The sequence below is a fragment of the Photinus pyralis genome, unplaced genomic scaffold (assembly GCF_008802855.1).
Source record: "Photinus pyralis isolate 1611_PpyrPB1 unplaced genomic scaffold, Ppyr1.3 Ppyr1.4_LG5, whole genome shotgun sequence".
NCBI classification, from domain to species: domain Eukaryota; kingdom Metazoa; phylum Arthropoda; class Insecta; order Coleoptera; family Lampyridae; genus Photinus; species Photinus pyralis.
Genome location: NW_022170596.1, coordinates 29,925,739 through 29,937,225, shown reverse-complemented (window position 1 = coordinate 29,937,225; position 11,487 = coordinate 29,925,739). Strand labels below are relative to the sequence as shown.

At 36.4% G+C, this 11,487-nt stretch overlaps 1 protein-coding gene across 1 annotated transcript; it reads left to right on the top strand.

Moving 5' to 3' along the window:
* The first annotated feature begins 1,262 nt into the window (after window positions 1-1,262).
* LOC116172141 (T-box transcription factor T) lies at window positions 1,263-8,898 on the top strand. Its single transcript, XM_031489287.1, has 6 exons — window positions 1,263-1,320; window positions 1,367-1,560; window positions 7,251-7,426; window positions 7,515-8,050; window positions 8,103-8,270; window positions 8,320-8,898. The coding sequence occupies exons 3-6, from the start codon at window positions 7,266-7,268 to the stop codon at window positions 8,814-8,816; spliced, it is 1,362 nt and encodes a 453-aa protein (XP_031345147.1). The 5' UTR covers window positions 1,263-1,320; window positions 1,367-1,560; window positions 7,251-7,265; the 3' UTR covers window positions 8,817-8,898.
* Window positions 8,899-11,487: the final 2,589 nt, after the last annotated feature.

Here is an 11,487-nt window from a genome sequence, read left to right as displayed (position 1 = left end):
GTCTGAAAAATAAATGGGAACATGCTAAACGAGCAGTTATACCACAGACAATATTATAAGTATTAATGGTTATGATGTGGACTAGGTAAATGAAATCTCGTAGAAAATCCTTTTCTATTTTCGAACCGTATACTTTTGCTGAACTGAACAAATAAGAACTTTTTAACCGTTTGTAAAAAATGGGTTTCTATGGCATCAAGAGCTGCGAAATGGAGAAAACATGAAACATGTTCCCTTATTTCAAGAAATTGGTTTAGATTGTGTTGCATTTACTATTGCACACAATTTTGTGCACATAGCTCAAATTTAGATATTCACTATGATGGCTTCAACGAGGAACGCGATTTCTGATAAATTGTACAGACCTGCACGCCTTCAGGACATAGACGAGTGATATTAATTATGCAATTTTTACGATAGATATTAACTACGAATAATTCATTAAAAAGATGAACGGGTATTGTTAAACGCAGTCATAATATTTTATTGAAAGAGAGTGAGCAATTTGCTCGGCGAGCTTTTATGACAACAGGTTGAGAAATAAAATTCAAATAACAGTAAAATAAAACAACACAGGTATCAGAAGCACTTGTTTTAATGTCTTTATGGCCCAATGGCAAGGTACGGTAACGTCGGCCTTTTTGATCTTTTAAATATATCTTTTTTTTATAGATGGGCTGTATCACGCGGGAAGGTTTCGTACGTGTCTTACTTAACTCCAAGACGATTTTGATTTTTCCATTTTATTATAGGTACTTAAAATGTTGACAAATTAATTTTACGAACGCGCGAAAACGGCTACCAAAAATTTTACTCAAAAGCAGATTGAAAATATGGATTTGCGTTACGTGCTTAAAAATAGAACCGGTTTACCAAAAAACTATGTATAGTAATATGAAAAATACACAAAGAGTGGTCGTCATTAAGGGGAAAAAAGCACGGGCTTATAGCGTAGACGTCAACGGTGCTAATTGGTTAAACAAATTTAAAACCATAACGATCTGCTGGACTGTGCGAAAGTTTATGGCCGTCCATTTTTTCTTCTTATCTTTAAAAAATAATGTTTGGGTCAATATTTGCAACGGATCCGAACGAAAATTAATGCTGGGTGGTCGCCGCCACAACCCTTCGAAGGCGCATCCACTATCGCGCTCGAAAAGCAGGAAGTCGACGAAAAAATTTACAACATCCCCTATATACAAAGAAGGTATGCGGTAATCAATAAATTTGGGCTAAGAATTAATGATGTGGGACGATTTTTAGGTAACCCCGGTACTATTTTGTCCACTTACCTGTATTCCTCGCAGCCAATAGCGTTTGGTAGGTGTGGTTAGGCAATGATCAATTTGTAGTCTTAAGATTTTAGTTATGTCGTGGTAATATGTGAAGATTTGTGAAATATAAGAAGTATTTATCGGTTTGGTGTGAAATAATATATAATAAACGTTTAATTTACAAAATACTAACTACCGTGTTTATTAACTAAACATACAATATATGATTGACATGTGAAATGTGATTTTTTTGGTTTTTGGCCGTTGGTCGTTCTCAGAAAATTGCGTAAGTATTTTTCCTGTATTAACGTTTTTGCAACTTAACACAGTGTAACTTTATAAATCAGTTTTTTTCAAAAACACACATCAATTTCTGAAAACAATCAAATTTGTCATATCAGTGTTGGCCCAAGCTAAATTGCACCCCAAGACCATTTTAAGGACACAAAGAATCGGTAATGGAGACAACATAAATTTCGTTTTTATGCAGCGGATGTTACTAGTACAAGAACACCATGATCAAATCATGTATATTCCCTTTTTCGACGATCGGGAAAATTACAAAGATATTGTCATTCTCAAAAATTTGACAATACAAGTAGGTACCTGTGTAAGTTTTCACATGATATAAAATTGTTCTGGTTCTATCCAACAGGGTGTTTAGTATCTGCTTACACTATTTTTTTTGTAACCGATCATATTGATACACAATCACAATGCAATTAGCATTCTTTATTATTTGAGCTTTAATTCCTTATGTGAATCTGAACGCTTAGGTAGGTAATGTAAATACCTAATATAGTTATATAGCGCTGTGTTAATCTATAAGTATCACAGAAAATATTGATTTTGAAACCCTTGAAAGTCTGATATAAGACCGTTACCAAGAGAAAAATGCAAGCTTTGTTTAGTACCTAGTAGTAGTTTAGTATAGAAAAATTATTTTGCCCAAGCTGTGACAAAGCTGGGAAGATTCCAAAAATGGCTTATTGCTTCTGAATGCTTAAAGCAAGATTCTTTTTTGCATATTCGAAAGAAATGGAAAATAGTAAACAATTTCTTGACACATAATAACCATCATTGAAATAATAACAGAGCTGCAAAATTTTGATTATTTCAACGTAGCCTTAAATAAACAGCCCCGGAGTTTCAATATTTTGCACTCAATTTATTATTAGGGTGCGTTATTGTTTACGTATGTGTCTGTTACTTAGGTAAAATTTTATTGATTTAGAGCAGCTACTTTTTCCAGAATTTCACTTATTTTAGAAAACTAAAAATAACAGGACGTTCCAATTAAAACATGATATTATATTTAAATTACCTATTCCAAACGTAAAGGATATTTTTAAAAAAACTGTTGAGAAAATGCAGTTATTGGAACAGCATCAAAATTTATTTTACATGATTGATACACACGCAGAAGTGGAAGAATACTATTCAAATGTAAGACATTTTGAGTGCCAAGACTAGTGGTAATCTTTTTTTTTTAATAAGTAAACGTTTAATGAAAATAATAGAACATCAGGAACAAATTACATATAAGAACCGGGTTTTGAAACATAGTAAATTTCGTCAAAAGAATCACAAAAAAAGGTGAGGTTCCTAAAATGGACTTTCATTTTGCAACTATTTTTACAGGAATTTTATTTAGAATTAAAATTAAAATTAAATTTGAAAAACAAATACCAGAAGTTACACACAATCCATTCGAGAGGTATGTGAACATTCGAAACTCCCGAAGGCGAAGAAGCGGTAACAGTTTCATGAAATTTTTCTGGGTGTTTTGCTAGTCTTCTCCACCTACTATCAACTTGCACATCATTTTTTTTTATCTCTAAACAAGCATCTACGTAGGTAACCTTCAGCTACGTTTGATGACTTCCAGGCAACCGACATAGGTATCAGCTCCTGCGCCGGCTAATAAAAACGCTGAAGTTTTTTAAGCAATGTCCAGTATACTCTTTTACACTTCAGAGTTCCCGAAAATTTACGTTTTTGCTTTGGAGACCACCAAAGGTATTGTTGCCAACTGGTTGCACCACGCGGTATAACCCTTTTTATGAGTTAAAGTTACTCGTCTTAAGGCGAAAACGTCTTTTTCATTGTTTTATACTGACGACAATTTTATAACCTACACGATTTTTGCGCAAATATATAAAATCCACACTATTAGACTCCATAAATAAACGTCGTTTCTTTGTTTTAGTTGCATAATAGTATCTATATTAAAACATTAGTTTATAATGTAAGCGGTTATGATAGGACTGATTGCTATAAAAAATATAAACGACTATCTTAATAAACGAATATTTTACGTTATTTTGTAGTCGAGTAGACGCAATTGAACACCAGTTAAATTTTACTCTTCATCTTATCAAAACTACACAAAATGGCAACGTGTGCTAGTTTTTAGATGTTTTTTTTCAAAACAATTCAACTTTTTCCCGAAAAACTAAAAAATGGAAGCGTCATCATCAAAAGACGAAGTTAGCGAAAAAGCGGAGGAAGCAGAGCTTAGTTTGCTTCCCAGAAGATCTAAAAGCGTTTACAACAAAGAATTTGAAAAATTGACTTCGCGGTTAAGAGAAAAATGTTTGGGAAACTGTGACAGAACAAAGTTTACTTGCTTACTTTTTGGACCTTTTAATTTTGCTCCTATTGATTCCCTTTTCTTTTATTAGTCGAAGGTGTACAAAGCCTTATCAGTAAGGTGCACTTTTTCAAAGCTGAAATGTATGCTGCGAATAAAAAATAAGGTGGATATTGGCAGGTTCTCAAAATTGATATGGAGAACAGATGAACTAAAAACAAAATGTTTGGAATTGTTTTTCCTAGCGGTGTATCACGAAAAGGAACACTGACCTAATATGAAAATTTAGATTTAGAAGTAAAAAAAAACAAGTTAAAAAGTCTCTGATGTGCCTGCCCTCACTAGACGCATTTTTGACTTGTTTTCGATGTTTTTGGTTGGGGATATATTTTAAGAACTAAAAGAAATAGAGTGATGCGGGTTGCAAGTTCTCGGAGGTATTTTTCAAAGCTGCCTATATTGACGATGTCAATTTTTACATATGACTTGCGCGAACGTTGCAACAGCGCAAAAGTTTAAAAAATGCAATAAAAAGCTTTCGCTTAACTTACTTATTTGTGGGAATATTAAAAATAGGATAAAGAATAAAAGTTATGTAAAAATAGCCTCTTAGTAAGAGAATATTTGCTATTATTTTTTAAGATACAGCACCAAAGTTTGTTTTTTCACATGGAATGTATAATATTTTTTTGCACCAATAAATTATGTTTGATAAGAATTGAGATAAATAGGGAAACCCGTTATTCAGTCTTGAAAATGCCGTTTAAAGACAAGTAGGCCGTGGAATATATAGTTAATATTTCAGGAAACGCTCAAAACAACAGTATTTTTAGGATTTGCTCATTTATCTCTATATATCTATGGTTTGCCCACCTTAGATTGACTTATTATATTGATTACAGAGGCTAATTTTTAGATATATACAATTTGAACTGAAATGTGTAAAGTAAAGTCTATTCAAATACTGTTTTCAGCATTTCCTGAAATATGGACTATAACCACGGCCCACTTGTATTTAATCCCCATTTTCATGAGTGAATGAAATGAGGGTTTTTCCTATTTATTTCAATTCTTTTCTTCAAACATACTGATAACTATGTATTTTTCTAATTAGAAAAAAATACGGAATTTATTGGTGCAAAAAAAATATACATTCCATTTGAAACAACAATCTTTGCTGCTGTATTTTAAAAACTAAGCAAGCTATGTAAAACATAAAAATACCCCCTTACTAAAGTTTTACATAAATTTTGATATTCCCAGAAATAACTAAGTAAAGCAAAAAGTGTCTATTGCATTTTTGGACTTTTGCGCTGTTGCGGAAGCCATACGTAAAATCTGGCATCGTCGATCTAGGCAGCTTTAAAAAGTAACTCCGAGAAGTGCATATCGCATCTTTTAGTTCTCAAAATATCCCCGAAGAACATCGAAAACAAGGAACATAGCTACTCGACTGAAATGCCAGAGGATCTATACGACATTCCGTTGCCTATATCTCGATTGATTTATAAAAGCATCCCAATTCGGAAATTATGGATTTCGGCTTCCTGAGTAAGCTGTCAGGTCTAATAAAAGCTCTCTAAAGTTGCGCTTCTAATCCGTCTTCTAGATGCATCCATGTCCATGTGTGCCCTTGTAACTAGCAAAATTTATTAATCTCATCCTGTATAAAATTGGCTACGCGGTCACCTGCAACCTGCTCTTTTTTCCGGTAGGTATAAATTAAGTTTGTAGAAAGAATGACGATAATAATCGTTTTAACCAAGTATACTGTAATCTGTAACATCTCGTTGTGACCTAAAGTAAGAGAAATTTCCACTTTTTTTGCCGAAAGTTCCACTTTTTTGTCGTTTTTTTTTGTTGCAATTTCATTTTTCTTTAAACATATTCCAGGGAAGTGCAGTGAGTGACGTAGGTACATTCTTTCGTGTTATGTGTACGACCATTTTATGCTACAGCGGTGGTATTCTAGCTGGAACATTGTAAAACTGTTTGTTTTGTAAATTATTATACACCCACTTATGCATTTGCTTATGAATTGTGTGTGTGTGTAATAAGATTACTATCCACAAACGTTCACCACCCCGAATATATTGAAATATACTATTTAATCGTAAGGTTAGGGACAAAAACGTGGATTTGGTGCAACAACAAAAAACGTGACATTTTTATTTGGTTGACAATAATAGGCTTAAGTTTTCGGGTAAGTATTTATTTTCATTCAGACGCCGCAAAAGAGCACTGTTCTATAACGAGCACCCTCGTTGGTTCTAAAAAAGAACCTCATTGATAGTATCATTAAAAAGCACGGTGCTAGTTTGACTAAAGCTCACGTCGCATGTTATAAATCCAAGTTGAAGAAAATGGACCTTGAATTCCTGAATATGCATGATGGAATTTGTAATTATTAGGTAGCATTATTTGTATTTGTTTTAGAAACTGCAGAAAACTGAACATTAGCGACTAACCTTTCGATTTGTTTAAACTTACAATTTAAAAGCTCACATGATGCATTTACTATACCTAGACGTTTATTAGCAGTTAATTATCAGGGAATAAAAATAAAAATAAAATAAAGTGTAAGGGCCAGTTTCATATCGCAAAAGTCTCCTTTAACGAACGTCTAATGAATAAGTTGAAGACAAACTATGATGTTTGTTACAACCGACCGTATCAATATCATACTGAAAGCAAAGATCATACTACGATCTTTGCTGAAAGTAAATTTTGTTGAAGATCATCATTGTGCAACTCTTCGAAAAACAGTTCAAATCATTATTTTTTTCGCCTCTGATGTTACGATTCCTACGCTACGATAAAGGAATTCGTTTCTTCCACCTTCACATATACATATAATACTCGTACATAACTTGCCTTGTGTACTAACAACATTATGGGCGAGGATTTTAGCCCACCTCGTATATGAAGACCATAAAACTACGTACAAAGGGTACTTTTGGTTCAAACACGCAATTTGAAAGTGGTTGGTACCACCTACGTCTCGGCGGCGCGAGGTGATATTCCTACCATGTTTGTTTATTTAAGTATCTAAGTAAATACCTTGCTTCAAGGTGGATAGACACATGATGTAAGTTATTATCCTAAATTAAAGCACGGCAGAGGTGTAATTTTAAACGAACATAAAGGTCAAAACGGATTACACTTAAACTAATCGGAAGCGATAGAATATTTGCAAAAGAAATTACTGCCAATGCTGGAGAGATCACGATCTTTAATGATATTTGCCAACGCCATAAAAATTATAAGTAAAATTTTCTTATTGGCCAAGAATGTTTGCTTATTTACAGTTAAGAAAGATCATCTTTTTGAAATTTAAATTCATGTAAACAGGTTGCACATTTACCCACCACGCATTTTTGCAGGTAGAAAACAAATAAATGGCTCAGCATATACTTTCGGCGGTCGAATCAGAAATATCGACAGCGAAAATTAAGGGCGATCCAACCGAACGAGATTTATGCGTCACTTTAGACGATCGAGACCTGTGGGTTCGATTCGAAAGGTTCACCAACGAAATGATCGTCACGAAAAATGGAAGGTGAGATGTGGGTTCTAAAAGTAAAAGTTATAAAAATATTTGTACAACAAATTTTAATTTGGTTGCTAATCACATTTGTTTGTATCAGGCGTATGTTTCCTGTGGTTAAAGTTTTGGTAACGGGCTTAGACCCTAAGGCGATGTATACGGTCCTTTTGGAGTTCGTGCAAATCGACAACCATCGTTGGAAATACGTTAACGGGGAGTGGATACCTGGTGGAAAAGCCGAAGTTCCCCCATCCAACGCTATTTACATTCATCCCGAGTCGCCCAATTTCGGGGCGCACTGGATGAAAGAATCAATTTCATTTGCCAAAGTTAAACTGACAAACAAGTGCAACGGGAATGGACAGATTATGTTAAATTCTCTACACAAGTATGAACCAAGGGTGCACTTAGTACGAGTGGGAACCGAGCAAAGGCGAATTGTCACGTTTCCATTTCCAGAGACGCAGTTCATTGCAGTAACTGCCTATCAAAATGAAGAGGTGACCACGTTAAAAATTAGGTATAATCCTTTTGCTAAAGCATTTTTGGATGCCAAGGAACGACCAGACACAGTATACAACCAAAGAGACTGTGGTGCGTCCTATGCCACGCAGCAAACTGCGCAATACTCTCAGTGTGAGTACTACTGTATACGGCACGTTGAAGTTTTCTGTTTGTAACTTTTCAGATGGCTCTTGGTTGCTTCCTCATCAAACTGTATATCCGACATCAGCAGTTACATTTACAACCTGCGAGAGGTATCCATCAAGGTCAACGATGCGTGGTAACCGTTTTGCACCGTATCCAGTTGTGCAACAAAGGCCTAAATCAACGTCCGTCTCTCCACCACCGAATGGTACCCCTAAATGGGAGAGTTACAAGTTAACTAACTCCACATTTTGTAGTTTACAATCCACCGGACCACGTCCAACAGCCGACATCATACACATCATCAGCTCCCTCATCATACTCCAGCTGGGCTGCCGTTCAACAGCAAACTCCACCAACCGTAATGAGTCCCGCGATTAACTGCTGGTCGCTAACATCCAGTCCGCCACCTCCACACCAACTTTCAACACCGACCTCCCCAAATCAATCACCATCGCATCAAGTTTACCAACACCCGGCGATCGCAAACATTACAAATCTATCGTACCCAGCCTACTACAACCAAGACATCGCTTACGCGCACTATCAAAATTCCGAATACATACCCCTACTTAATTCCGAAATAAGTTACAGCGCGATTCCGACCGAAAGGGGCCTTTCCGCATATCAAGATGAAGGTGGTAGCATGGAGAAGGTGGAATACGATGGACACAATGTCGCGGAAAATCAGTCGCAATCTCCTAGCTCTGCTTCCGATTCTAGCACACCAGTGCTAAGATTTGCGCTTAGTTGATGACCGGCTGATTGTTTACGATTACATGTTTGTTTGTATTTTAGTTTACGTAAAGAAAAATTAAAGTTATAGTTCTTGTTGATTTATTGCAGGCTGCTATTTTGAATGTCATAGCAGTTAGAAATTGTGTGTATTTTTTGTTCTTTCCTTGCCCCATACATAATTTCGGTGCTTATTATTATTTTGTCTAGTTCTATGGGCAATTCATTAAACTAACCGCGCCTTTTCAAAGGATTAACGTCTACGACTACGGCTACGACTTTTTCCCAGTGGTTGTCCGCAAATTAAGGTTTATAATGCTGTTTTGCATAGTAAACAGTTTTATTGCGACCAATTACAGATTCAGAAACCTTTGACTTTTAGCCATTTTTTAACGTTGCCCCCCTTACGATTTTGGGCCCCGAAACTTTTTTCATACCCGCGCCGTATCTCTTTCCCTTCAGCTCTACGTTGCTTGAGAATTTCATTCTTTAGAAACTCGCAACAAAATTTTCCTCTTTTCTCCCGGTAATGTAACTTTCGATTTATTAGCAACCTTTTTGCGTATAAGGGGATTAGACCTCCCTTTTTGAAATAAAATTTTGACGTTTTAAGTGAACTCGAAAATTCTTTGACATTTTCCTTGGTGCATTTCTTCTGCATTTCCAGGAAGAGAGTGCCAAGTTCTTGAGAGTACGAGAATGGGCAGATTTCTGGCGTTAAAGAAATTGCCACCGCGTACTTTAGGCAGGTGGAATTCGCAGCCGGCTGAAGAGTGTCCAGGAGTGGTTTATTCGCAGAAACCATAATCAAGCCTTAATATCGATTTGGTGCTACTTCCCCACTGCTTGTTGGCAAGAACTTTCAAACTACGCAATCGTTCCAGGCACTTCTTACTGTTTTAGTTCTTCGATATGTACTTTCCATGTGAGCGTCCCATCAAACGTAGGTCCAAGGATTTAAATCGAGTCGTCTTTCACTAGCGGTTGTCACAAATGGAGATTCTTACTCTGGGCCTGGTTTTGGTTACCGATTATCATGAACTCAGACTTTGCGGAGAACTTTAATCTACATTTGGGTGCCCAAGTTTGGAGGTCATAGAAAGTGTACTCGATATCCCCCCCCCCTCCATCACCGCATGAAATCGAGAGGTCGTAAATTAAAAGTCGTCGTAGTAGAGGGAACTTGAGGATTCCGGGTTGATAGTTAAGATGAACAGAATGACGCTGATAACAGATCCCTGGGGTAGCCCATTAGTAGAGACTAGTGCGCAAAAGCTTCCATGGTTGCGCACTCTCATACGTCGGCGGTTAACCCTGCAGTGGTGACGTGAAATTTTGGAACACCCAGTGGTGACCTCGGTCTGGGAGACCGAATTTGATTTTGGCTTGATTTCGTAGTTACTACGCATGTAACTTGGCTTAAAATAAAGGAGAAAGTTCAGTCAATAAATAAACAAAGGCATATAAATTGAACAAATGAATTTTATTCTTGTAATATAACTTACGAAGCTCTGGATAGGACACATAGGAAATTATTTTGTAAATTACAGTTGTAACTGGGAACTATACTAATTTACAGTTGTAACGGGGAATTATGCTAATTTTACAGTTGTAACTGGGAATTATACTAATTACAGAGGGAAGACTCTTTTCCCGTTTAGCAAGGGAACTTCGATATTTTTCCCAGGCCGGGTTCTTTATTATCAAATTTGAGGGGTAATTTGGCTTTTGTGAAGTTGATGATGACTATCGGGTAGTAGTCACTGCTGAAATGTCCACGTGAGGTCAATATAACATGATAGATAATGCAAAAGTGAGGCGGATGGACCGTCTGATTTAACATCGAAGGGTGTACAAGCCCCAGTTAAGGAGGTTGATCTTAATCTTGGTCGTTGTACCATGTTTTTAACAATTTTTTTGTAGGGGCGCGGCTTCTAGGGACGTATTGAGATGGATTTCTTCTGTGATCCGTTTATCCTTGACATATACTGCTGCTCCTTCACTAGCTCTGAGTGCGTTCTTCCGGTTTTCGTATACTGTTTGGTAGGTACCCTCACATTTTGGCACATCATTTTTCTGTAGACAGACGCAATCTCAGTTTCGCCTAACTAATAAGTAGTTCGAGGAACTCTTTTTTGGCATAAAACTAAACTGAATTCGGTGAATAATCCTCGGAGTAATCCTACCTTTAAAGTAAATCTTCGGCACAAGCAATCCAATATTACTTAATGTAATCGAAATGGAATTAAAGAAAGAAAGAAAGAAAGAAACTGTGACAAAATGTCCTAGTTAAAATTGGTGTGTTTCCGTCGAGTTAGTTCAGATATTGACTCTTCGGTTTGAGGATGTAGATCATTGGGAAGAGTTGTCGCTCAGAGCGTTTTCTTATATTCTGTTGATGATGCGGGTAAAACGATGATTTTGTCTTTGGGTTCCCAGGTGACTTCTGAGCATAACTACGGCTGCATCTATACTTTGTGTTTTGCTACGGCTTCATCAATTTCTTTCATTGTAGGGAAATCCCTCGGGAAATCCTCTAGGAATTGTTCATTTAGGATGAGCTGCTCATTGCTTGTTCGCGATTGTACGAGGTAGGACCAGTGCCCTTGTGGCTGATTTATCTTTTTTTGTCTGATCTGCATTGGAGGGTTTTGCAAAAAACTCCTGTTGGATCGGTAATGAGGATCTCT

Excerpts from the sequence above, each read along its gene's own strand:
- LOC116172141 (XM_031489287.1), top strand. The coding sequence starts at position 7,266 with ATGGCTCAGCATATACTTTCGGCGGTCGAATCAGAAATATCGACAGCG. Across the intron at positions 7,427-7,514 it reads ATCGTCACGAAAAATGGAAG|GCGTATGTTTCCTGTGGTTA; the intron begins GTGAGATGTGGG and ends TGTTTGTATCAG. Across the intron at positions 8,271-8,319 it reads CGTCTCTCCACCACCGAATG|TTTACAATCCACCGGACCAC; the intron begins GTACCCCTAAAT and ends CACATTTTGTAG.